This window comes from Oryzias latipes, chromosome 4, assembly GCF_002234675.1.
Source record: "Oryzias latipes chromosome 4, ASM223467v1".
NCBI lineage: Eukaryota > Metazoa > Chordata > Actinopteri > Beloniformes > Adrianichthyidae > Oryzias > Oryzias latipes.
The window spans coordinates 29,645,353-29,672,209 of record NC_019862.2 but is presented as its reverse complement, the minus strand read 5'-3'; the positions used below and the strand labels follow the sequence as shown (position 1 = coordinate 29,672,209).

At 39.4% G+C, this 26,857-nt stretch overlaps 2 protein-coding genes and 1 long non-coding RNA gene across 5 annotated transcripts in view; 2 read left to right on the top strand and 1 right to left on the bottom strand.

Moving 5' to 3' along the window:
• LOC101155505 (metalloprotease TIKI2) overlaps positions 1 to 26,857 on the bottom strand; it is an 85,130-nt gene that overhangs the window by 44,188 nt on the left and 14,085 nt on the right. The window lies entirely within an intron of this gene.
• On the top strand, positions 16,575 to 21,124 carry LOC111947395 (sarcoplasmic reticulum histidine-rich calcium-binding protein-like). Of its 3 annotated transcripts, XM_023954553.1 has the most exons (9): positions 16,575 to 16,872; positions 19,333 to 19,402; positions 19,874 to 19,972; positions 20,043 to 20,150; positions 20,221 to 20,325; positions 20,396 to 20,500; positions 20,571 to 20,684; positions 20,755 to 20,868; positions 20,939 to 21,124. In XM_023954553.1, exons 1-9 carry the CDS (start codon positions 16,795 to 16,797, stop codon positions 21,082 to 21,084), a joined length of 939 nt encoding a protein of 312 aa, XP_023810321.1. In that variant the 5' UTR covers positions 16,575 to 16,794; the 3' UTR covers positions 21,085 to 21,124. The 3 variants fall into 3 exon arrangements, with proteins under 3 accessions (XP_023810321.1, XP_023810323.1, XP_023810322.1); XM_023954555.1 differs by lacking the exon at positions 20,043 to 20,150; XM_023954554.1 differs by lacking the exon at positions 20,396 to 20,500.
• Positions 21,132 to 23,938, top strand: LOC111947397. Its single transcript, XR_002873211.1, has 2 exons — positions 21,132 to 21,188; positions 23,734 to 23,938. It is a non-coding gene; the product is annotated as an uncharacterized LOC111947397 (long non-coding RNA).

Genomic DNA, 26,857 nt, shown 5'->3' with positions numbered 1-26,857 from the left:
ATTACAACTGAGGGGCAGGTGATTTGCCATGGAGATGACAGGGGCAAAAGAAATCAATAACTGCACATGTTTGCTCAGAGGCTTTCCTCAGCCAAGGCAAACATACATGTATAGTGATAGGCCCTCAACAGGAGGACGTTTCTCAATAGCTTTTATTCTTCCTGACAGTTTGATTGCTTGTCTCCACAGCTCAGCTCAAGGAATTCTTATTCTGTACAGTGTTTCTCTTCGCACAAAACTGACTGTGCCGGGCATCGTCTTACTCAATGTTTTTCATTTTAATTTTAACTTTCTACCGAAAATTATGAGGTGACTAGTTTTGTTTCATAGCAAAAATTATGTTTGAAGACGAAAATTTGTAGAAATTAAGTTAATTTAATAGTATAACATAGAAAAACTCATTCAGAATAGACGTCTCTTCTTTTTTAAATCTATTTAAAGCAGCTGAAACGTTTGCATCTCTGACTGTGAACAAACTAAAACATTTGCAAGCATCTTCCTGGAGATGGATGATGGGAAGTGGGTGCAGTTTACTCCGTGCCAACAATTTAGAGGTACATTTCTAACAAACTCCTTAGTCCAAGAAAATGACACAGGTTTGTTGACTTTGGCTAAAAACAATACAATAAGACAACTAGGGTGTAGGGAACACTTTGAAAATGGGTCCAAAGATGACCGGAGAGGGACTTCTTGCTAATCCTCTTTTTTTTTTTCTCCATGATGATTTTTTTGCAGGATAAGTTCCTCAAGTTAAAAACTGGCCAATCGGATGACACAAAAGTATGTGGTCTCGCGTGAAATGTTCAAAATGTTTGTGTAGCCTGCTTTTACGCTGTAGAAGTGCTGACTTCCAACAAGCTCACCCCAGATTGGGGAGAGTGGTTTCCATAGAAGCGATAACTCTGACATCATTTGGTTCCACTATGGCGGCGTTCATATAGCAAAAAAATGGCCACTCAAAAAACTTGGTTTTGTTGGAGCTGAGCGTAAACCCTTTTCTATGGCTGACGTCAAACTTACTCACTCACATGGTTTCAACTGTTCAATAAAATGGAACATAATCATAATTTAACATAACATAATCAGTGAAAACGGTTCTGGTTAGTTAACAAGTGGAAAGTGACTGTTCTGCTTTTAAAGTGAACAATGAAGCGGATGGATCTAGATTTAGAATAAATCTGTACATTTGGACAAAATGCATTCAAAACCAAGTACAAACCTTATGGAATTACGTATGATAACGTTTTAAAGATTTTCTCAACACAGTGAAGCTTGGAACAAAGCTTGGAATTATGTCTCGATTTGTGCTGTCAGCCATTCTGGAACTGAACCCCAGGAATATGTCAGTTATGCTCAGCCATTAATCTAGTAAAGGCAAATGAAGCATTAAGAATACTGATTTTCATCAGTAAATGTGCAGAAATGCAATTGCATCTCTATGCTAGTGTCCATGACAACAAAAACATTTTCTGTGACAAGGTCAAGTGCCCCACCCGTTCATCATTAATTTAGCTATTACTCCATCAAACTATTTCCCACACAATCCCACATCTGTGAGTCGCACAACACACACATTCACCTCTGCAGTCCCTCAGGTGGACACGTTTCCCCGCTAATCTGTTTGCACAACTCTGGTGTGGCCACAGGCGAATCGCACTCGGACACATGAAACACGCCCACAAGACAGAACGAGGCAGAAAAGGGAAACGAACCACCCACTGAGCCATTCTTACCCATGTCACCCCTGCACATCCCTATACATTCTGGCCAACACTCCCCCCTTATCCTGGCTCTCCCACTAATCCCACTCAGTTAGTGGTGTGACTGCAAGTCCACATCATTAAAGTTCCCCTCCAATGAAAATGATATCTGTGGTGTGTTTAACATCTTCTTGTAGCATTTTTCTCATGATGGAGGACATCTATAAAAAAATATATAAATATTAAAAATGCATTTGAGTGTTTCTTCATTCAAACTGCTGGATCAGGAGCAGACAAAAACATGCAGTTTCAAAAAAACGTTAAGTAGTGACACAGTAAAGGAAAGTCTCCCTGCTCTGCTCCATTCTGATGCATCCATTTTCAGACATACAGATCCATGTATGTCTTCGTTCTCCTTGTCTGCACTGGAATCTGGATCAGAGCTGTAGGGCTGGATAACTCCGGGGTTGTGGGGGGGGGGGGGGGCTGTAAGATAGCGGAAAGGAGTGTAAACAAATGGGTGGTGATCATTGGAGGGTTGCTCCTTGCCAACAACTCAGAGGCAAATATCAGTCGTCCTGGTCCCTTTGCTGAAAAACAGCCCCCAAGCATGATATTTCCACCCCCGTGCTTTACAGTAGGTATGGTGTTCTTTGGATGCAACTATCAATTAGTTCTATTTTGGTTTCATCTGACCATAGGACGTTCTCCCAATCCTCTTCTGGACCATCCAAATACTCTCTAGCAGACTTTAGACGCTTCTGCACATGTACCGGCTTTAGCAGGGGGACACGTCTGGCCCTGCAGGGTTTGAGTCCCTGGTGGTGTAGTGTGTTACTGATGGTAACCTTTGTTACTTTGGTCCCAGCTCTCTGCAGATCATTCCCTAGGTCCCCCGTGTGGTTCTGGGATTTTTGCTCACTGTTCTTGTGATCATTCTGACCCCACGGGGGGGGATCTTGTGGGGAGCCCCAGATGGAGGGAGATTATCAGTGGTCTCGTATGTCTTCCATCTCCTAATAATTGCCCCCACAGGTGATTTCTTCACACCAAGCTGCTTACCTGTTGCAGATTCAGTCTTCCCAGCCTGGTGCAAGTCAACAATTTGGTTTCTGGTGTCCTTAGACAGCTCTTTGGTCTTGGCCATAGTGGGGATTGGACTGTGACTGTTTGAGGATGTGGACAGGTGTCTTTATGTAAACAATCAGTTCGAACAGGTGCCATTAATACAGGTAACCAGTGGAGGACAGAGGATCCTCTACAGAAGAAGTTACAGGTCTGTGAGAGACAGAAATCTTGCTTGTTTGTAAGCGACCAAATGCTTTTTTTCCACCTTAATTTACGAATAAATTATTAAAAAATCAGACAATTTGATATTGTGGATTTTTTTTCTCATTTTGTCTCTAATAGTTGAAGTTTACCTATGATGAAAATGACAGGCCTCTCATCTTTTTAAGTGGGAGAACTTGTACAATTGGTGGCTGCATAAATACTTTATTGCCTACTGTATAAGGGGATAAAAAGGTACATTTTTCCCCTTAAATCCATAATGACCACTGAAAGTACATATGACTAACAGAACCCCCTATAATAACTAAAACAGCTTCAATTTGATATGAGAATTAGATCAAAGCCTTGGCTGCAGAGCGAAGTTTGGCTGGGAAGCGCTTGATAGAAAACACGTCTGTAAAAGGTTAGACCTGTCAAGTTCTGTAATCCATCCCTGCAAAATGTTGTTACTTCCAGTACCAGAACATTTTATGTCTTGTTAATGGCACTGGAGCCTTCCTCCCGCTTCTTTGCTTCCTTGTCTCCCTACCTGGTGTCTTGTCTTGCGATTCTGGCTGCCTGCCTGTCTGTCTTATTGCAGACCTCCCCTGTTGATTGTGTGTTTATCCGCTGATCCTTAGGACTCTGGCTTCAACTAAAAGTTGACTTTAAAGTGGAATTTTGCAGAGGGAGTGAATGTGCTGAATCACAAGAAGACATATTTACCTTTGGAGAAGGTTTACAAGGAACCTTTCATTTTTAAATCTCTGTTCAGATTATCTGGTTGAGATTAAGAAGAAAGAAAGAAGAAAGATTAAGAAAGAAAAGAAAGCTTTTTGATTATTTTTTTTTCCTGCACTGTTGCTTAAGGGAGATTTGAGTTTCGACATTTGGCGGTTCACAGTCAAAAGTTAAGCATTCAAAGACAAATACGGACTAAGAAACTGAACGGGTTCATGTGTTTTTTTCTTTTTCTCATTCCTTCCAAACAATCAACACATACTATAGGGGTGTATTTGGTGGCCAGCTGCTGATATCACAACAGAAAACTGAGTTAAGCATCCGACATGGAAAGTTGCATGCCATGGCAGATTGGGGATCTTTTTTCCATGTTCGGCAGCTGATGAGGATGAGCCACACCTTCAAGCTACTTGGTTGACTGGAGGTGCTGCTGTGAACTGTAAAAACTTCATAGTAACACAGACTGTTCCGAAGGGCTTTAGGATCCCAAAAATGAAAACCTAGAAAATGTTTAATCCCGTAACAATTTGGCCTTTTAATTATGGAGAAAGGCTTTTTAAAGACACGTAATTAAGAGGTAATGATCAAAATAGCAACAATGAACAGGTTTTTTTTATGGACCAACAGCTGAATCTTGAAGTAAATCAAATTAATGTATCGTGCTTAGTCCAAAAAAAATTAAAATGACCCGCTGCTGATCAGCATGTCTTTTGCCTCTGTGGTAATCTGATGGCAGACTGCTTTAATCCTCCTTACATGGACCTGGTTGTGTCTAAATTTAAAGACCAGGTCAATTACGGAGCCACATCCACAAACTGGACTCTCACATCAGCAACTTTTATGACTAAACCGCTCTCTAATTTGCCTGAGATGTTAAACTTGACCCCAAAGGTTTTCAAATCTTTAATATTTTGTGTCCAGTGAACTCTTCTGCGCCCTTTTATTTCTTCTTTTGATAAAGTGTCAAAATGAAATCACACCTCAGAGTGAAAGGTGAGCAAATGTTTTGAGGAAAACCCTAATTGTGACTGTAGTGTCTGAAGAGCCAGCAGATCCCTGGTTCCAGCGAGGCTAAGCTGGTTAAACAAAAGGACACAAAAACGACAACCACATTCCAAAGGGGCCAAGTGGGTCTCCGAGGAAATCAGTCACATTCTTGTCTGTGATCAATCAGGCTCTGGCCCAGACAACCTGGAGTTAACCTCAGCCATCCTGGAAACTACCTTACAGGAAAACCGTCTCGACCCCGATCTTATCATCCAGTAAAAAACCAAAAGAGGCATCGCTGCTGCCTGCAAGACTACAGGCTCTGCAATTTCAAACCAGCAATCAGAAAAAATCTTTATACTTTAAAAAAATAGAGATCAAATAATATAAATGTTTAAGTAAAAGTTGTCATCTTTAGCTGCAATAAGCTGTTAATGAAAGTCAGTGCAAAAAGCCGTGAATTTTTTTTCTCGACGGTCCGGATATGAAGAAAACGTGGTGATTTCCTGTGACTCAACCCCAGAACCTGCCCTTTGACCTTTGCAGAGGGAGGCCAGACCTGGACTGCAGGTGGCGCTGTTCCAGAATATCAGGAGGATTGACAGGTTTTCTTCAGGTCTTTTCATATCAAACATACATTCATGTTTTTGGGCTGTGTCTGAATTCCTTCACTACTCACTAGATTCGGCATTTGCCATTTTCTAGTGCTGTCCAAAACTACAATTCCAAAATCCAGTGCCCTAGAAATTTCCCAGAAGTCTCTGCGCAAAACCACTGTGCATCGATGCTCACTAGATTGGCGAATATAGACCATAATGCATTGCGTTTGAGCAATTTTTGCAAAAACAATTAACTCTATCTTTGTCATATTACAAGACAGTTAAGTTACATTTAAAGTTTAAATGGTTACGTGGGTTTTAGATCCAAAAATGATCTGTCCTAAGCTGCGTGTCTATTGACTGTGAAATTGTACAAATTAGATTTGTGATAAGCTCATCAAATAGAAACACGACAGTTTGAAAGAAAACACGCATTTATCACAAAAAAAAGTTTTTGCGCTTGGAAGAGGTGGTTTTTGAGGCGTATTGAAATTGACATATTTCAATGCAATGGAAACACTTTTTTCGCATTAAATGAGTCACATGACCAACAACCAGATGGCGATGCTCTTCTTGGTGAGAACTGGCGACCTTGAGCGCTGCACAGCGGGCGCCACCAGAGGTCCCACAGCGTCACACGGCTCATCAAAGGTTGAGCGCGTCATGTGGAATTGTTGGATCCACAGCTCCTCTGGAAAATCACCAACCACCATCTCCCAAAAGGGCTTGATCCATAGCCACTCCCTCATGTACGGAGCTCGCCGCCCCACGGCTTGAAGAAGACGCCAACGTCTCCTTTGATAGAGGATGGTGAGCGCTAGCGCCGTGGCAGAAATGTGAACGGATCTGCTGTCAAAGTTTTGTTAACATCCGTTGCCATGTTTTTAAATGACTTATCGCGTGAGTTGGTTTGTTTTTATTTGCATAATTATGATTTAATGGAATCAGTGTTATTGCAAAATTGTGGGAGGGGGGGGTTGTTTTGTTTTTTTACATTTCTAGAATTTTGATAAAGTTTTGCGCATATGTGTGATGGAAATGCAGCTATAGTTAACTTCCATAACATTTCGAGAGGTGAGGTTTTTATCCCTTCTACTGCAGTCATCAGTTATAAGGTGGAGGGGATTTTTTTCTTACCAGACCGTTTGTTTGTGAACGTTTTGAAGAGTTTTTATAGGGAAAGCATTGGAATTATAATAATTCTTGTAATCACAATATGGTCCTTTGCCCACTATGTGGGCTTGTGTAGTGATAAAATTGCTCTTTCTGAGGCCCCCAACTATAATTATGAAATTTTCAAACGGACTGGTCACAGTGTGTGTGTGTGTGGTGTGTGTGTGTGTGTGGTGGTGTGTGGTGTGTGTGTGTGTGTGTGTGTGTGTGTGTGTGTGTGTGTGTGTGTGGTGTGTGTGTGTGTGTGTGTGTGTGGTGTGTGTGTGTGGTGTGTGTGTGTGTGTGTGTGTGTGTGTGTGTGTGTGTGTGTGTGTGTGTTCTTGCACTTACTGCTTACTGAGGACCAGCGTGAGTTTTTAACCAACAAAGTGAGGTCAATTTCTGGAAGTGAGGACATTTGCCGGTTCTCACTTTTTTTTTGATTGAAAACTGCTCTACTTTGCCCATAGATGCCTCCCTCTCATTTTCCCAGAAGTCCCCACTTTTGGCCAAAAGTGCATTTTTTTCACCTGAATTTTCACACAGACTTTGCTCATGATCTCCCCCTACAGTTTTTTTAGGCACTGCTGTTGTAAAAGCGTACTTTGGGGCCAACTACAGGTCTAATCGGGAATTACATCAAGATGGTCCATTAACTGAAAATGGCATCTCTAGAAAAGCATGCTTTGCTTAATATTTAATAGTTTAAAAATAATATATATATAATATATATATATATAAAATATATATTTTTTAAAAATATACCTAATGTGACTCAGTTTTAAAATTAAAATCTAAAGATTTATTAAATATCGCTAATTTTTTAATTAAATCGCTAATGTAATGTATCCTCTTTACACTTCTTGCATGGGGTTTCACATACATTATTATTATTATTATTATTGGTATTCATACTGTAAAATTTAAGAAATTTTGTAAGCATCTTTTAGACATTGTATATTAGAAGAGGAGGTACAGGACTGCATTTTGCACTATTGACAAAACTTAGTGGCCCAGCCAGTGCTAAAAGAAGCCAGTGGTCAAATTGGTTGAGACTTCTAAAACAGGTCATTTGTTGTAAATATCTGTTGTCATATTCTTCAAGAGTGCTTTTTGATCATATCAAAACCATTTCACATATTTTGATTTAGTTCCTCAGTAAATACATAGCATTGATTCATAAATTGGTTGATGTGAACTGATTAACGTTTACAACTATTTTCATTATTAGAGCTCATTGTGGGAAAGAGGATAGATACACCATAATAGGGAGATAATCCTTAACAGAGCATTATCTTTACAAATAAGTGGTTTAGAAACAGTGTCATCAGTCAGAAGCTTCAACAGATTTCCTGCGATGGGGATCAGTGTTTCCTTCAGACCCGACCAGAAGAGTCTCCACAAGTCTACAAGAGATCCTTTCTGTTCAGAGCAATAAACTGTTAGAATATATCAAATTACTGAAGCAAATCATTTTCTATTAGGAATTAAAAATAATTTTTCCATTTTTTTTTAATCTGAATTGACCACTGACCAATAAGTCTGGACACTTTTAACAATTATAAGTATGAAGTGTTAATAAATGCATGATAAATGCATAATTTTATAATAATAATAATTCATTTTATTAATCAGGTGCCTTTTTTCGAACTCAAGGTCGCCGAAAAGGGATAAAAGCACAGATTTAAAAGACGTTAAGTTTAAAGTTTAAAAAGAATATGCAGTCCAGTCAGGAAGAGTAGACTAGTCTGAAAAGGTGAGTTTTGAGGCTGGAGATGAAGAGAGGGAGTGAGTCCATAATCCGGAGGTCGGGAGGAGGGGTTCCAGAGTTGTGGGGCAGAGCAACTAAATGCCCATTTCTCCACAAGGTGAGCACTTTGGATAACAAGTTGAGGGGAGGATGACGACCCAAGGGAGTGGGTGGGAGTTAAAACTTGAGGGAGATCTGAGAGTTGGGGGGGGGGGGGGGGGGGTATGAATGGTTTTGTAGATTAGAAGGAGGATTTTGTAGGTGATCCAGTGGGGACATGTAGCCAGTGAAGCTGCTTGAGTATGGGTGTGATATGATGGATCGGGGAGCACTGTATGATGATGCAGGCAGTATAGTTTTGAACTACTTGAAGTTTGTGGGGAGTTTTTTGCGGGAGTCTTTACCTAAGTGAATTACAACAATCCAGACGAAATGTAATGAAGCTGTGAGCCAGTATAGCAGTGGAATGAGGGCTGAGGGTAGGGCGACGACAGTCGGTGTTCCAGAAGTAGAATTGAGCTGTCTGAGTGACGTTAATGTGAAAAGTGAAGCAAAGAGGACTGTCCATGATGACACTCAGGCACTTAACTTGAAGGGGAGGGGAAGATGAGGGAGTTGTCAAAAGGGATTATGTTATTTATTTTACTTAGACTGGACTTGGTGCCTACAAGTAAAAGTTCTTTTTACTGCTGTTTAGTTTGGGGAAATTGGATGTGAACCAGGGTTTTATTGAAATAAATAAAATAAGTGAAAAAGGTTGCGATGGTGTTGCAGAAATCCGAGCTGAACAGGTGAGGAGGAAGTAAATTTGGAGGTTCTGTTATCTTTGAGAGTATAGAGACATGGGTTTTGGAGTTTCCTTCACTTGAGTTTACTAAGCTGGAGTAATATGTAGATTTGGCATTGGGAATTGAGTCTTTGTAGAGGAGAAGGAGTACGTGTCTTTATGGGTATAGAGGCCGCTTTTAGAGTCTTTCCAGTTGGCGTCCACTTGATTTTAGTTTCCTGAGGGTGGAAGTAAACCAGGGGGCAGTTACATTGAAAGAGACAGTTCTAGTTTTAAGGGGGGCATTAATGTTTAGAAGATTAAGGTTGTGATTATTGTAGTACGAAATAAGTTCATAAAGTGTATGAAGACTGGCATGAGCCATCATGTAAAATACCCTGAGGTGGGGTTTGAACCTGGGTCTCCCCAAACAAGGTCAGTAATATCTGCAACTGAACTATAGTTAAGAATATGGAGATGTTTAAGGGGCACCCTATTATAGTGGTGCAAAATGTGTCAAAATGTTTTCAACTTTTGATTATTAAAAAGTAAATAAAATAAACTAAAGTATATAAGCAAATGGAAATTGTAACAATTCCCTCTGCACTCCCGCAGAAAAACACAGATAAGCAATTAAATACTAAGTTGATTAAATGTGCGAGTAAAAAATGTAAACATAATGGTCAAAAACAAATCAGCTGTCTCAAATGTATCAACAATAATAACCCCACCCTCCACCCTCAAGCAGTTCATTAAGCAAAATATACTCCACCATATATACACCACCATTCACTTTGTAAATTTGGAAATACCGCTCATAAATAAACAAAATAAACAGACTTGATCTCACCATCTTCTTTCCAAGTCTGTGAATTTTGTATCCAATGGGAAGGAAAAAAGTGAAGGAAAAAAAAATGCAATAACCCATTCACAGAGAGAACTACAAAAACTTAATCCAGTGGTGTAAAGCTTGTATTGGAATGGCCCTGGGACGTCAAGCATAATCCTAAAACACTGCTAACAATCTCAGCCAAACATTTTTAATTTGCCCAGGCTTCCTGTTTCTGGTCATCTGGTCTTTTAAGCTCCGCCCCCTTGATGATCCATGGCAGGCTTCTTAAAGGTGCAGCTGATCTTGTCCACAGGATCAAGACCATAATACCCTGTTATACTTATTGTGGTTGTATTTCTTGAACTTGTCAAAAACATGTTTGATATGGTAGCAAATTTAATAGATAATCAACATATTTGCCCTTTGTAAGGTTGTACAAAAACAAATGTTTATTTTTTTTAAACCCACCCCCTACATTTTCAAACTGATTTCTGAAACCTTTTATTTGACTTGTGAAAATGTAAAATAGGGTTGTTGTTGTAAATTTCCACCTGCTAAGTATAATTTGTTCAGGCACTGCTGTGAATTACTCTCTGTTTAGTACATTCTGTTCAGGCGTGTATCTGGACGAGCAAGGTCCTAAGGAAAAAACAGAGGGAGGGAGGGGAGCAGGCAGGCTACATGTGGCAAGGCTGTGAGCTCTGTAAAAACTGAAGAAAACTGAAGATAAAAGTTTAAACCGCTCATCTGTCCTGTGCTCTCTGATCAGAGTCCTGACGCGGATGTCCCAGTCCTAGGAATATAGTGCCTCCTTTATTCAACATTATTTATTTATCACATTTTTCACACTCAGACCATCTACGACCAGGTCCAGTCAAAAACTGCAGGACCTGAATTGTTTCAACCCTTTATTAAATTGTGTCTAAGATAGTAAATAATCTATAAAACGCAAAAAAGCAAGTGCCTTAGAGATACAAATGTATATTTTAGTCTAACAGTTTGCACAACAACTCATTGTTCCTTTGTATAGAGTTTAAATTTGCCAGAAAAATAATTATAAATCCCCTTCGAAAATATCTGGAGACTTGATAAGGAGTTTTAGGTTTGATGACTTCTGAGAAATACCTGCTGAGCCTCCCCCTCCTCCACCATTCAATTAATGGTCGACCAAAAATCAGCCAATCAGAGTGCTGCGGCACACAGTGAGGTCAGGAGTTCAAGTAGTTTGCCACAAACTGGAGAGAACAACGTTTAGAGAGAAGATGGACCACATCTATCTATCGACCGATAAATAGATAGCAATTAATTGAACGGTGGAGAGGGGTTTGGCCCAGCAGGTTGATCTGCTAATTCAAGAATGCTGAAATCTCATGAATCTCATGATATTTTCCAAGATCATCACATTAAAACTTTACAGTAAAAAAAGTGACTTAATTACGTACAGTAGCTTCTTTCCCTATCAATAGCTGTTTAACATGCACAAAATAAAGAGTAAAATTGTATTCCATTAACCCACATTAGATAGTGAATGAAGGAACTGTAGCTGTTAGGGTTGTGCCGATGGACGATATCATCGTCCATCGTGATGGGTGACTGACATCCCGATGGAGAGACCACCATCGTGATGCCACGCCCCCGCCACGTTGCGCGTCGACATCATAAGCCGCGGTTACATGTACAAAATATCTTGATGGGATCAATGGTCGGATTAGAATCCAACCGTGTACATGGGCCCAGAAAAATGTTTTCAGAATAAAAAAACGTTCACTAAGGTCACAATTTCGGTCGGAATAAATCATTCGCACACGCGCAGTATTCGCACATGCGCAGTTTGAAAACCGGAAGAGGATACAACTTCCGCCGAGCGGCTTTTTTTCCAAACTTTATTGAAGGTAACAATTCAATACAAAACGATAACAGCGGCGAGCAGCTATATACATTGACATGTCAGCTCGGTAAAATACGAGACGATCTTCTAAACGTGCTTTTAATAATGTTACGGTTATTATCAAACACCTGTTCGCTCATCATTTGAATTTTAATCCGTGTGGTCAGTGCTTTTTCTGAACGTAGCCAGGATTAGCAGTATGCTAACACGGGCTAACAACATTAGCTTTGGGTGGCGCTGCACGTAAACGTGTAAGAATAACATCAGCCTTTATTTAGTCGGGACACGACTGGAAACACAAATCCACGTGATTGATTGAATGTTTTCTAAGGACTGAGCGAAATTTCTGCTTTGAAGCTCAAACCGCTGTGTGTCTGCTGACGATCTGAACTGTGCTCAGACACACGTTTAGACCCGGTTCTGAGTTTGATAACTCGTACCCCTAGAGCTGCGGGACGGATCGCAGTCTTAAATCTCCCACACATACCGCTCATGTACCCCCCCCCTTCCCATCAAACATAAAGCTGTAAATCCGCCCTCCGCCGGTCCACTTCGCTAGTTAAGTGCAGGAGCGGACCACTTTTTTTCTATTTTGCTTGTTATTTTTTCTGTTAAAGTCACTTCCCTCAGTTTATACTGGATCATCGCGGATTAACCATTAGTTGGGAAATAAAATGAAAAAAGCAAAATAAGGAATAGCAGTTATATAAGAACGAAAAATGTAAAAATACCCCCCCCCCCCCCCGACGATGTCATCGTCCATCCCGATGGTTGACAGCAAACATCGTCAACGGCCAAATTAGGGGACATCGCCCAACCCTAGTAGCTGTGTTTACATGGACAAAAGAAATTGGAATCAACGCCTGATAAGAATAAAAATGCGTCATGTAAACACGCCAAATACTCTGACCCGATCAGACTCATTCGGATAAAAATTTCCTTTAGATAGGTGGGTTATGCCAATTGCATACAAACAATTAATTACTATTGTGGTTCACTTCTGCACTGGCTTTTACGTCGTGCAAAGACGGTGTGGCGCTCCAGAGGAGGCTTTGGAGCGCAAAGAGGACCGACTGGCTGCTCTGAGTTTGCTAACCATGTCTCTGAGCAGAGCAGACAGACTCACAGCTTCTTATGTGTGAGCAGGGAAAAGTGCTTTGTTACCGTGTGCACTGCACACTGTCATGCTCTGCATGATCGAGCTGCCGGACTCAGGAAAACTGTGTCTCCCAGGGGAACTGTGTCTCAGAGCAGAGGAGCGGCTTTGAGATGGTGTGTGAGCTGGTGGAGGTGGCACTTGAATTAAGAAATTTCACTACGCACAGTCCTGAGAAACCGTGCAAAGAATCATGTGGATTTGTGTTACCATTCGTGTCCAGACAAAATAATGGCTGATGTTATTCCCACATATTTAAGTGCAGCCAAGAAGCACATTGTGGCATTGACCGCATAGGTTTTAAGTACATCCTAGGCTAAATGCTGTTAGCACGTACTAACCTAATCCTAACCCTTCTTCTGGGTCTGTGCTTCCAAGAATAAAGCACTGGCTGCACATAATAAAATGGCCCTTAATTAAAATCACAACAATAATAAAAGAATGTTTAGAAGATCATCTTGCTCTATGCTGCAGTTTTGTTTGTTTACAACGGAACTCCAATTTCTTCTTCTACAGTCGTTTACATTATTACGGTATTTGACAGTTCTGCTCATGTCAAAATGATTTATTCCGATCAAAAATGTGGCATAGGTAAACGATTGTTATTATCAGATAAAGTTTTTCTGGTCCCATGTACATTACATGTACATAGGCTCATGTTCATATGTAATACGATTTCAGATCCAATCAAAGACATTTTGCACGTGTAACCCAAGCTAGTATTGGACTGAGAGTGACTCAGAAGCAGCCCCTTTACCCTTACTCTTTATATATATTTATTACTTACTTAGGCCTACATTTTTTAATGTCTGTCTGTCTGTCTGTCTCTCTATGTATCTGTCTGTCTGACTATATATCTATCTATCTGACCATATATCTGTATGTCTATCTCTATCTCAGGGTTGCTCATTACGTCGATCGCGATCGACGGGTCTATCTTCAAGGACATGAGGGTAGATCGCAGACCACCAAAGATAAATAAAAAATATATTTCTAAATAATCAGTCAGAAAATCAAAATCCTCCAAGAAGTATGGGACTTGATTGACATGCAGAACAGCCAATCGAACAACCTCTGATACATATGTCACTGCACATACGTCTCCTCCTGCTGCCTGCTCCACAGTTCCCCCCTGATGGACCTGAGCTCACAGAGGAAGCAGTTTTTTCCGCGGCACACGCTTCCAACGGTGCCAGCAGTCCTTTAGAAATGCCATGCTCCCCCCAAAACACGGTTTACAGCATGTTCATGTTCCTTCTTCCTGATATTTCCATCGCTTGGCACTGCCACATCCACCACAACGGCTTTCATCCGTTCTTTATCCACCACTACAATGTCTGGTTGGTTCGCCATTACCATCCTATCAGTCTGGATCTGGAAGTCCCACTGGATCTTTGCCCTCTAATTCTCTATCACCTTTGGAGGTTTCTCCCATTTTGACCTTGGGGTTTCCAGTCCATATTCTGCACACATGTTCCTGTATATTATTCCAGCCACTTGATTGTGGCGCACCATGTATGCTTTCCCAGTCAACATCTTACACCCTGAAGTTATGTGCTGGATTGCTTCAGGCGCCTCTTTGCACAGCCTACACCGTGGGTCTGGTCTGGTGTGGTAGATCTACACCTTGGGTCTTGTCTGGTGTGGTAGATCTGAGCCTCTATGGCTCTGCTGCTCAGAGCTTTTTCCTGAGCTGCCAGGATGAGTGCTTCAGTGCTGTCCTGTAGGCCAGCCCTTTCTAGCCATTGGGAGGACTTCTTGATGTCAGCCACTTCAGTTATTGTCCGGTGGTACATCCCATGCAGGGGTTTGTCCTCCCATGAGGATCTGTCCTCCAGCACTGTATCCTCTGCTCTCCATTGCCTGAGACATTCACTGAGCACACTGTCAGTTGGGGCCTTGAGCTTGATGTACTCATGCATCTTGGATGTTTCATCCTGGATAGTGGCTTCTACGCTCACTAGTCTTCGGTCTTCTTCCTTGCAGCTAGCATACAGTCTCAGGGTGCTGGATTTGGGATGGAACCCTCCATGCATGGTGAGGAGCTTTCATGTTTTAACATCCGTGGTCTGTATCTCTTCCTTTGGCCATCTTATTATTCCTGCAGGGTATCTGATAAATGGCAGTGCGTAGCTGTTTATTGCCTGGGTCTTATTTTTGCCATTGTGCTGGCTTCTAAGTAAGACCTATAGAGGTTCAGATCTAGAGGTGCCTGAAACAATCCAGCACATAACTGCAGGGTGTAAGATGCTGGCAGGTAAAGCATACATGGAGCGCCACAATCTAGTGGCTGGAATAATATACAGGAACATGTGTGCAGAATATGAACTGGAAACCCCAAGGTCAAAATGGGAAACAGCCCCGAAGGTGGTAGAGAATGAGAGGGCAAAGATCCAGTGGGACTTCCAGATCCAGACTGATAGAATGGTAATGGCGAACCAACCAGACATTGTAGTGGTGGATAAAGAACAGAGCTAAGCCCTTGGGGTGGACGCGGCAGTGCCAAGCGATGGGAACATCAGGAAGAAGGAGCATGAGAAACTGGAGAAATACCAGGGACTCAGAGAAGAACTGGAGAAAGCACGGAAAGTGAAGGTGACAGTGGTGCCTGTGGTAATTGGAGCACTGGGGGCAGTAACCCCCAAGCTGGAGGAGTGGCTACAACAGACACCTGGAAACACCTCAGACCTCTCAGTCTAGAAAAGTGCAGTGCTAGGAACAGCTAGAATACTGCGCAGAACCCTCAAGCTCCCAGGCCTATATATATATATATATATATATATATATATATACACATATACATACAGTGATCCCTCGCTATCATGCGGTTTACTTTTCATGGTTTCGCTATTTCACGGATTTGCATTGCGCATGGTGTTCTGCATTCTGATTGGCTCAAAAGTCACTTCGCTTCTTCTCTATCTGTGCGTCAATAAAATTGCAGTATAATATGTACATGTACGTAAAACAGCTTGCCAAATTTACATTACGTACGTGCAAATACTGTTGCAATTTGGAGTTTCTCCAAAACCCATAATGTCGAAAAAACTCTGTGGACCAGCAAAAGCACCTGCGGCACCGCGGGCTGCAAAAGAAGAAAACACTACAGAGCGGAGTCAGGATGTAGCGGCTCAGTCTGAAGAGCAGTGAAATACACCTGAGTCACTATTTTGTCCCACTGTACTTTGTATTTTTTTCAAAATCATTTTAAATTTTCTCCCATTTAATCCAATTACTCGGGTCGCGGTGGGCAGTGCTAATCTCTGCAATTTGAACCCTTCTGTTCACATCGATGATTAAAATTATTATTTGACAGTACAGTACAGAAGTTATTTGTTGAAAAAAGTTTCTAAAGTACTTTTATTTGTGATACAAATGCTTGAGCCTGTAAAATGTTTTTTTCTTTCTTTTCAATGTATAATAGAGTATTCAATTGTATAATAATTGTTAAAAAAAAGGTTTCTACTTCACGGATTTTGTCCATGATGGGTTCTTTTTGAAACATAACCCCCGCGAAAAACGCGGATATACTGTATATATATATATTGATATATATATATATATATATATAGACATATATATATAGATATGTCTATATATATATGAGCTCACATGTCAAAAAAGCTACTACATGTATTAAACAGTATTTTATTCTGAAAATAAATAAATAAATATATATATATATATATATATATATATATATATATATATATATATAGCTCACACCCCAAAAAAGTGTGAGCACCTCTGATCTATCTATTTAATTTGAAAAGAAAAAACGGCCAACAATATCTGGAAACTCAGTGAGGAGTTTTAGGCTTCATGAAGTAGCAGGGTGTCACCCCTCCTCCACCGCTCAATTAATGGGCCCATCAGAATCAGCCAATCACAGCGCTTTGCCAGAGAGCAGTGAGGGCAAAAGTCCACACCTGCAGGGAGCTGCTTTGTGACAAGATGGAGCGTTTTCAAAAGGGGATCAAGAAGTTGCAGACTCAGCATGGAGAGTGTGAAATAAGGCATGAAAAGGCACAGGTAAGAAAACAATTTATTTAATGTTTTTTGTATTTTTAAATAGTTTGTTTTTGTCAATTTATATTTTATTTTTAAGTGAAACCCAACAAGCTATGATTGAAAACCAGGGCATGCAGATTATTAAATCTTTTAAACAGCTCATTTATGTTAAAAATTTGACTCTTTAAGCTAAGAATCTTTATTTTGTTTTTTATTCTCCCACTGAGAGTTTTATAACTCACAAAAATGCTCAAACAAGCTCATCCAGTGGGGGAGGAGAAGTAAGTCTGCACGGCAACAGCTAAGAGCCAGGTGCATGGGAGAAGGGGGGGGGGTGCTCAATCATCTTTCTTGAGTTTTAGTCATGAATTTAAGTTGTTCTATTTGATTTATTTCAGCAGGAGCTTTTACATGGAGCTTCTAAGTAGCCTAATATGTTTCTTATTGAGCATAAATAATAGGTTTGTAAGTTACATGTTGTTACCATATTAGAGTTATTTTGGTTATCTCTTAATAGTTTAATAAATCTGTTTTTAACCACACCTGACATGACACTAAATTAAGAGGCCTTATGGGTTTTATCAATTTTCTAAAATGCACAGGTCAGATGATTAACGATGATTAAATCTATTATCAAAACTGTTTATATTTAGATTAGGTTTAAAGAACACACTCTTATCGTATGTTGAACCAGCAGTTTCTGTTTAGAAGAAAAGTTCTTAATTCAAGATTGGGAGAAATGCATTATAACAACTGCCAATAAATGGACTGCTGTAGGATATTTTTTGACACAATTTTATTTTTAAAGGAACTTGAATGTGCTCCTGTCAGATTAAAATATATCAAAATTGATATATATTCTATTGAAAAATATTATATTCTGATAGTTTAATTACTGTGAACATTGAAAATTCATTCATTTTTATATATTTAATAATTTTTTTTAGATTTTTCAGACCCATGGTTTAGCTGTTGTAGATTTGACTCCCATAATTTATGTACAATGAATGTTAATTTATATCTTTATTTCAAATAGGCCTAATTATTTGATGGCGACATGACCTATGATTTGGCGGCCATTTTGTGCCAAAATCTGCCATTTTGAGATTTTTGCGTTTTACACAATATGGAAAAATTAACTTATTTTCAAGTGATTGTTTTTTTTAGGAAATTTGACTCGCAACTCCCTAGCGTAAGTCTACAATCACCTCTGGAGTTTCGTCAACCTTTGACCCCTGGAAAAGGTCGCCATCTTGAATTTTCCATAAAAAACACCTTTACCACCGGATTCAAACATAAACTTGTCGTTGGAATTTTCATCGATCATCTTGAAACCTTTTCAATGGCATGCTGTTGGAATTAGAAGTTGTAGTTTTTGAACGGCGTGCACGTGGTGAGCTAGCAAAGTGGCGCACTGTTATAACTCTTATGTTGCTCAATGGAATACTGTGAAAATTTGAATGCATGCATTCATGCCTGAAACTGAATACATTGAAAAACACTGGGTATGGACATATAAGGAATCTGGGCGTGTCTAGCACAAAACCACTGTTGCTAAGGACAACAAAAAGTTTACTTTTACCGATTCGTCTGAAACTAACGTCGATCTGTTCATCATCCCGAGGCGACCAAAACACAAAATGGTTGCTATAGAGATAGAATCAACAGATAAGCAGTCATTTTGAAAAAAGTGGGTTTTTTTACCATCTTATGACGTATAGCGATCGCTATGCTAGCACTTGTAGCCACATTAGACTTGTTAGCATAAAGAGCATTTTAGGTAATATATTTTTCTGAGAGAGTTGATGCTGATCATAATGCTAGCACTTTAGCCAAAATAGCATAGCTAGCATACTTAGCATCATTAGCATTTTGAGCAATGTGTTTTTCTGAGAGAGTTGATGACGCTGATTGCTACGCTAGCACTTTTAGCTACGCTAGCACTTTTAGCTACATTAGCATAGATAGCATAGTTAGAATAATTAGAGTAAGCAGTTTTGACTAGACTTGATCAAATGTGGCAAGTGAGGGCGGTGAGGGCAGCAGTGGTGCGAAGAGTTGGGCGCGGAAGGCGGGTTGCATCTGCGGGCCATACAACGCCGCTTATGGCTTTAATTTTACCTGATGTCACTTTATTTTATATTAGTTTTACTGAATTTGCAGCAGTTTTTTAGCAGATGAAAAATATTTTTTGTGTATGTACATTTTTATGTTATTTGTTTAGTTGTCAACCTAATGAAGCTTTGATATCCTCTGAATTCATATGGCCCACAGGTCCACCTTTATGTACTGCTATTGACTTTGTTTTCATGTGTTAAATATACCAAATATAAACCTCAGGAGGGGAGTAGAGTGGTGAACTGAAAGAAGTTCATCACTTCATGAAGTTCATGGTTTAAGTGTATTTTTTTATTTGCAGCCTATATTAATTCAGGCTGCCAATAACAATTTGATTTAGCCTTTTTTTTCTCTGTCCTGCAGTTGGAGGCTGCTATGGCAGATCTTGATCGAACTGAATGCCATACAGCAGCTGAAGAATGCATGTCATCAGGTAAGACTGATGTTTGGATTTTTTTGTTTGCTTTTTACATTTACTTCCTTCTGTAGATTTGATGCAGATAACCACTGGTCATCATGTAATGATACAGCAGCATTAAAGGGCCTAAAAGTGGGTCTGTGTTAGACTACAAAGGGGGGGTGCTGGCAGCGAAGATTCTGCCTAGAAGGGGCTGTTCTCACTGGTCTATGTCAGTTCGCTAGAACGCGCTTATTTACGTGGGTTAGGAGGGGCTGATTGTCAGAGTTCAGGTTTTTAGAGGAATACTCGGGAATGTGTGAATGGATCAAAATACCATTTTGGGGTTTTTTTTATAGTGAGGAATTAACATTTTAAAACACAAATGCTCTAAAAATAGATTTTGCATGGTTTAGGCCTTTAAAATATTACAAAGATTTGAACTAAAACAAGATTTATATCTCATCAGGTCATAATGTATTAACGTATTAATTACATCTCTCTTAGATGGAAACAGGCAAGCCTCAAGCTCTGGTGAAAAAAAGAAAAAGGATGCACTCAAACATCATGGTGGCGATGATGATGGGGATGATGATGGCGATGATGGTACATTAAGCTTGTAAAACCTCAGTTATTAACTGTAGTGTAAGACCTGTATTAATTACATCTCTCTTAGATGGAGACGAGCAGGCCTCAAGCTCTGGTGGAAGAAAGAAAAAAGGAGACACCAAAAGGGACACACCGAAACAGAGTGTAGGCGATGATGATAACGTTGACGATGATGGTGCGTTAAGCTTTGAAAACCTCAGTTATTAACTGTAGTTTAAGACCTGTATTAATTACATCTCTCTTAGATGGAGACGGGCAGGTCTCAAGCTCTGGTGGACAAAAGAAAAAAGGAGACACCAAAATGGAAGCACCGAAACATCATGGTGGCGATGACGATGATGACGATGATGGTGCGTTAAGCTTTGAAAACCTCAGTTATTAACTGTAGTTTAAGACCTGTATTAATTACATCTCTCTTAGATGGAGACGGGCAGGTCTCAAGCTCTGGTGGACAAAAGAAAAAAGGAGACACCAAAATGGAAGCACCGAAACATCATGGTGACGATGACGACGTTGACGATGATGGTGCGTTAAGCTTTGAAAACCTCAGTTATTAACTGTAGTTTAAGACCTGTATTAATTACATCTCTCTTAGATGGAGACGGGCAGGCCTTAAGCTCTGGTGGACGAAAGAAGAAAGGAGACACCATAATGGAAGCACCGAAACATCGTGGTGGCGATGATGATGACGACGTTGATGACGATGGTGGTGCGTTAAGCTTTGAAAACCTCAGTTATTAACTGTAGTGTAAGACCTGTATTAATTACATCTCTCTTAGATGGAGACGGGCAGGCCTCAAGCTCTGGTGGACGAAAGAAGAAAGGAGACACCATAATGGAAGCACCGAAATATCGTGGTGGCGATGATGATGACGACGTTGATGACGATGATGGTGCGTTAAGCTTTGAAAACCTCAGTTATTAACTGTAGAGTAAGACCTGTATTAATTACATCTCTCTTAGATGGAGACGGGCAGGCCTCAAGCTCTGGTGGACGAAAGAAAAAAGGAGACACCAAAATGGAAGCACCGAAACATCGTGGTGGCGATGATGATGACGACGTTGATGATGATGATGGTGTGTTAAGCTTTGAAAACCTCAGTTATTAACTGTAGTTTAAGACCTGTATTAATTACATCTCTCTCAGATGGAGGCAGGCAGGTCTCAAGCTATGGTGGACAAAAGAAAAAAAAGTTGATTTCAAAGAAAAGAGGTAAGATTGGAGATCTTAACTCTTAAAAAAGATCTTCGGAGGAGAGACACGGGTGGGCAAAAATCAAGGCAACGATCGGGCAGCTGGCAGGCAAACAGAGGCAGGGTCAGGTTACAAAAGATGAGTTCCAGTATGTCTATATAAACATATTTCTAATTGCTGTGAAAAGGACAAGTTTAAGAGAACATTTCATCTAAAAATGTACATTTAAAGTTTAAATTAAAGTATTTTCAAATCCTGCAACAGACTGGCGACCTGTCCAGGGCATCCCCTGCTTTCGCCCAAGTGGCCGGGATGGGCTCCGGCAGCCCTGTGACCCCGAAAGGGAATAAAGGGTATAGAAAATGAATGGAAATGAATTCTCAAATTTTAGTGTTTTACATTAAAATGTAAAATGCATAACAACATTGGTTTTATAACTTTAAAAAGTCACGCTAAAACAAAAATTTATTATATACATTTGAATGTAAACTTCTGTGCATCAGATCACACCCACGTGAAGTAAAGCACTTCTCCTCCGTGGCACAGCGGGACGTGGAACACCCTCGCGGCGAAGAGATGCAGAGCTCTCACTTAACTAATGAAGGAGGAAGAACATACTCCTGGTATTAAGGCACAGAGAGACAGATTGACACTCCTAATGTGCGTTATAAAGTACAGTACGGTACAGTCTATTTTTGATGAGTAAGGATCGGTGACGGACAATCTTCCGCAGTGGGTTGGGGTGGTTTCCTGTATTTGCAGATTCTGTGGATTCTTGGGTGTCTCCAGTCCCTTACTCCCATGAATATGGAGGGAATACTGTACTGATCTTTAATTATTTCCAGTATTCCCCCCATATTCGCTGGGGTTAGGGACCATAGGGACCAGACACACCCGTGAATACGGAGAACCACCCCCCAACCCCACCCCCTGCTGCGGCCGAAGAATGCCCGTCACCGATCCTTCCACATCAAGAAACCTTCTGAAACATGTTTAATGCTTTGTGAAACATTCATTAAAGAACATTGGAATATTGCTGAACATAAAGAGTTTTTTATTTTATTCACAGAAATAGACCGTAGTGTAATTTATAACACACATTAGGACTGTCTCTCTGTCATTCTGTGCCTTAAAACCAGGAGCCGTGTTTCCTCTTTCATCAGTTAAGTGCGAGAGGTCCTGCAGATTTAAGCGTTGGCCATGGCGCGTCAGTCTGACAGCAGCGTGTTTCTGAGCGTGGCTTCCTCCAGAAGAGGGTTCATCCACCATTTATTCATCCAGATGATAATTATTCTCCATGATTTTCTTCCTCAGCTATCAGAATATTTTCTGGCCGCTTCTGAGTCAGCTGATGCCATTTCACCATGCAGGGTCACAAACTTCGGCTATAGTGACTTAGGAACCATTGGAACTAGTTGGTGCTCGCTATTAAGTATTTTTTAGCAGTCAGAGGGGAAGCCGGAGGGCCGGAGTGCTCCTCATCTCCGTCCCCATTCCACAGAAATTCCCTCGGTACCTTCCTTGGACACAACAGTCTCACACAAGCGTCTTAAATGGTCTGATATTTTTTGTGAACTTGCTAATACGTGAAACTGCGAACACTGAAACGCAAATATGCGGTGGAACAATGCATTGTGGTGTGCTGCCTGCCCGAAAAGCTTCTATTTCTGAAGAAAGGGAGAGCTGCTTAGCCAGGCTGCGATCACACCTTATTCTAAATGTGTGTTTAAATGTGCTCAAAGCATGTGGTGAAGGTATTTTAAGAGTATTTTTAAAAAATGTTTTCTATATAATGTCACTACTTTACAGATTTTTCACCTAATGCGAGAAGTCCAGGAGCATAACTACCACCGTAGACAGTGTTACAAACAGGCAGGCAGTCCGCTGAATCCAAAGGGATTATTACCTGGAAGTTTTTACAACAGTCAAGCACAGCTATAAATCCATGAAGCTAAGTCAGCGTCAGGCAGGCAGAAGTCAAACACAAGGATTGGAATTTCCAAGATCAAACGTCGGGTATAACAATTCAGGCATAGGTAATTGTCAACGACGGTCAGTTGAGTGACGTTGGGGACTGTGTGCTGGGGGGGCTGGAAGATCTAGTGCGTTAGTAAAGCGGCGATGATTCCCACCGGTGCCCGGAGAGAAAGCAGAGCTCTAAGTCCTTACAGACAGGGGTTTAACTGTATTCAGATAAGAATAAAGGTCAGGAAGAAGTGGAACGTGGAGAAGACAAGAACCTTGACAAGGAAACAAGGAGATGCAAAGAAAGAGGAAGCTTAAGTAAAATAAATGTCTGAGTCTGGCTTTTTACAGAAAAGAAGATGAAATCTGCAGAAGGTTGGGCTAAGACTCAAGCATTGGTTGTGTTTTATTTTTAGTTTTTGAAGAAAATGTTATGAACATATTTGGTCACCTACTGTAGTCATGTATTTACCCAAGCTACTTTGAGAATAACAGAGATTTGAGAAAAATAGAACATGTGACTTTTCAAACTATAAATTTGTTTACAAACTTTGCAAGATTTTTTCTTCAATTCTTTTGCTTTCTTTTTTATTTGTAGAATTGCCAAGAGCAATCATTAAGAAGCCATGGAGCCAAGAAGAGAGAACTGCAGTCACACAAAAGATGGCCGGCTTTATTGGACTTAGAAGGGTACCAGGAAAAACTGACTGCAGCATTTGCATCGAGGAGTCTCCTGAACTAAAAAACAGGTCATGGAAAGATATAAGATACTTCGTCTACAATGAAATCATTAAAGTGAAAAAGAAAAATATGATTTAGGATTATTTATCCTGTTTTGCTCTTTTAATTTAATGTTACTTAATTTTATGCACAATTTCTATTATTTTTAAGTGCAATATATTTATGTTTCTGGATTTATTTTTTGTTAAAAGATTTCTGTTTTTCTAAAAGATTTATATTTTTCTAAAAGATTTGTTTTTTTAAAGGTTTTATATTTTTCCAAAAGATTTAAGTCTTTCTAAAAGATTTCTGTTTTTCTAAAAGATTTATATTCTTCTAAAAGATTTCTGTTTTTCTAAAGGTTTTATATTTTTCCAAAAGATTTAAGTCTTTCTAAAAGATTTCTGTTTTTCTAAAAGATTTATATTTTTCTAAAAGATTTCTGTTTTTCTAAAGGTTTTATATTTTTCCCAAAAGTTTAAGCCTTTCTAAAAGACTTCAGTTTTTTTTAAAGATTTCAATTTTTCTAAAAGATTTCTGTTTTTCTGAAGGATTTCTGTTTTTCTAAAAGATTTATATTTTTCCAAAAGATTTAAGTCTTTCTAAAAGATTTCTGTTTTTCTGAAAGATTAATGTTTTTCCAAAAGAATTCTTTTTTTCTAAAAGATTTCAATTTTTCTAAAAGATTTCTGTTTTTCTAAAAGATTTAAATTTTCTAAAAGATTTCTGTTTTTCTGAAGGATTTCTGTTTTTCTAAAAGATTTATATTTTTCCAAAAGATTTAAGTCTTTCTAAAAGATTTCTGTTTTTCTGAAAGATTAATGTTTTTCGAAAAGAATTCTTTTTTTCTTAAAGATTTAAATTTTTCTAAAAGATTTCTGTTTTTCTAAAAGATTTAAATTTTCTAAAAGATTTCTGTTTTTCTAAAAGATTTATATTTTTCCAAAAGATTTAAGTCTTTCTAAAAGATTTCAGTTTTTCTGAAAGATTAATGTTTTTCCAAAAGAATTCTTTTTTTCTAAAAGATTTAAATTTTTCTAAAAGATTTCTGTTTTTCTAAAAGATTTAAATTTTTCTTAAAGATTTCTGTTTTTCTAAGAGATTTATATTTTTCTAAAAGATTTCTGTTTTTCTAAAAGATTTATATCTTTCTAAAAGATTTTTGTTTTTCTGAAAGATTTCTGTTTTTCTAAAAGATTTCTGTTTTTCTAAAAGATTTCTGTTTTTCTAAAAGATTTCTGTTTTTCCAAAAGATTTCTGTTTTTCTAAAAGATTTATGCTTTTTTAAAGGATTTATGTTTTTTTACTATGAGCAGATTTGCTGTTAAAAGGTGTTCAATAAAGAAAAAGCCTGAAAATACTGTAATTGAATTTTATTTTTCTTTGAAAGCATGCATAGTCCGTTTTACAATCAATTGTTGCAAAATCAATTACTTAAAACAAATGTAGAATTGATTATAAAGAATTTTTGTACCATAGCTCTCTCCTGGAATTAAGTTTTAACATCAATATTTCATCCACAGGAAAACTAAAAACCTGGAGTGTGTTTTCCATGCTGGTCCTCACTTACACAGTTTAAAACTTTTATCAAAAACTTAATGTTACCCAGAATCTAACCTCATATTGTTAAAAAGGACGACCTCTGGTGTCCAAAAGGGCGTTTTACACTCATGTAAGTGAACCAGAAAGGCTGGTCCTCACTTCTCTGGCGATTTCCCTGGACCTCACTATGTAGTATGTGCAAGAAGGTGTGTGTGTGTGTGTGTGTGTGTGTGTGTGTGTGTGTGTAATAGCTTGGGTTGTCCTGAGCAGTAATAAATCCAGAATGTCAGGTGAAATCATTGATGTTTGAGGAGAATGAAACACCAGTCCTCTGGTGTATGTGGGCGAAGGGATGCGGGAAAGGTTTGGCACAAGAACCGATGAATTATGGAAGAGCTCTCCAACCTGCCATGTTCATAAGCAGCCACAGCGGCACGGAGCTTAGTGATAATGTGCTGGAGTCATTACTTTTGGTCTCCGAGAGGTGGAACATGGAAGACGTAGACCCTGCGATGAGGTACGCTGGGTTCACAGGTTTTTTTGGTTAACACAAAGCGGTTTCAAAAAGAATTAAAAAAATAAACTAGTCGTGGGGGCAAAATTACTTGGTGGGGGAACCTCTCTTTCCTTGCATTAACTCTATCTTTGTCGAATTAAAAGACAGTTAAGTACTTCCAGTAAAGAAAGCAAAATTGTGGTAGTTATTTGAACTGCACCAGATTTTTTTCCAATTAACCTTTGTCTGCCGGTCTGTTATTGAACTCTATTGAAGAAACACTTTTCCCTGCCAATTTTCTCAAAATATGAATCAAGTACAAGTTAGTTTTTTTTTCTTACTTATTTTGCTGTCAAGTGCACAGAGCCCCTCTACCTAGCTCCATCTCGTCATCGGCAAGCAAAGCTTTGGCCAGAACATAATTGTCTAAGTGCTTCTGGATGGCAGTGGGCTATTTGGTCATTAAGTGGCCTATTAAGTCATTAGTGTTACAGTGGAATGGCTGTCTGACTGCAGACGGAACCAGATGATCAGCCTGATGCTGCCCTGTCGTTTTGCACATAGTGTAGTTAATTATAGTTTGCATTTGAAGCCCCGTCAGATGTCACAGTTAAAGAGGGAGAATACGTCGCCAAATCTTTTTCCCATTGTCCTCCTCCCCTCTTTTTCTTTTTTTACTATGTTTATTATGGCTGCTAGATGAGTTAGAAATGCAATGAGCAGTGAAACCGAAAAGACGGACAGAAAGCAAGGCAGCGAGAGCAAATCGCAGAATTGATTTTTCCATTATTGCACTCTGGCTTGAAACCCACACTAAAACACTCATCATATAATGCAAATATTTACATGTGGGCTCGGTCAGATGTTACCAAATTCCACCCCAAAAGATGCATTCTTCAGTTGAACAAGATCCAAAGAACACAACGCAGAATTTTCCATCTGATGTGATTTGATGCATGAGAAT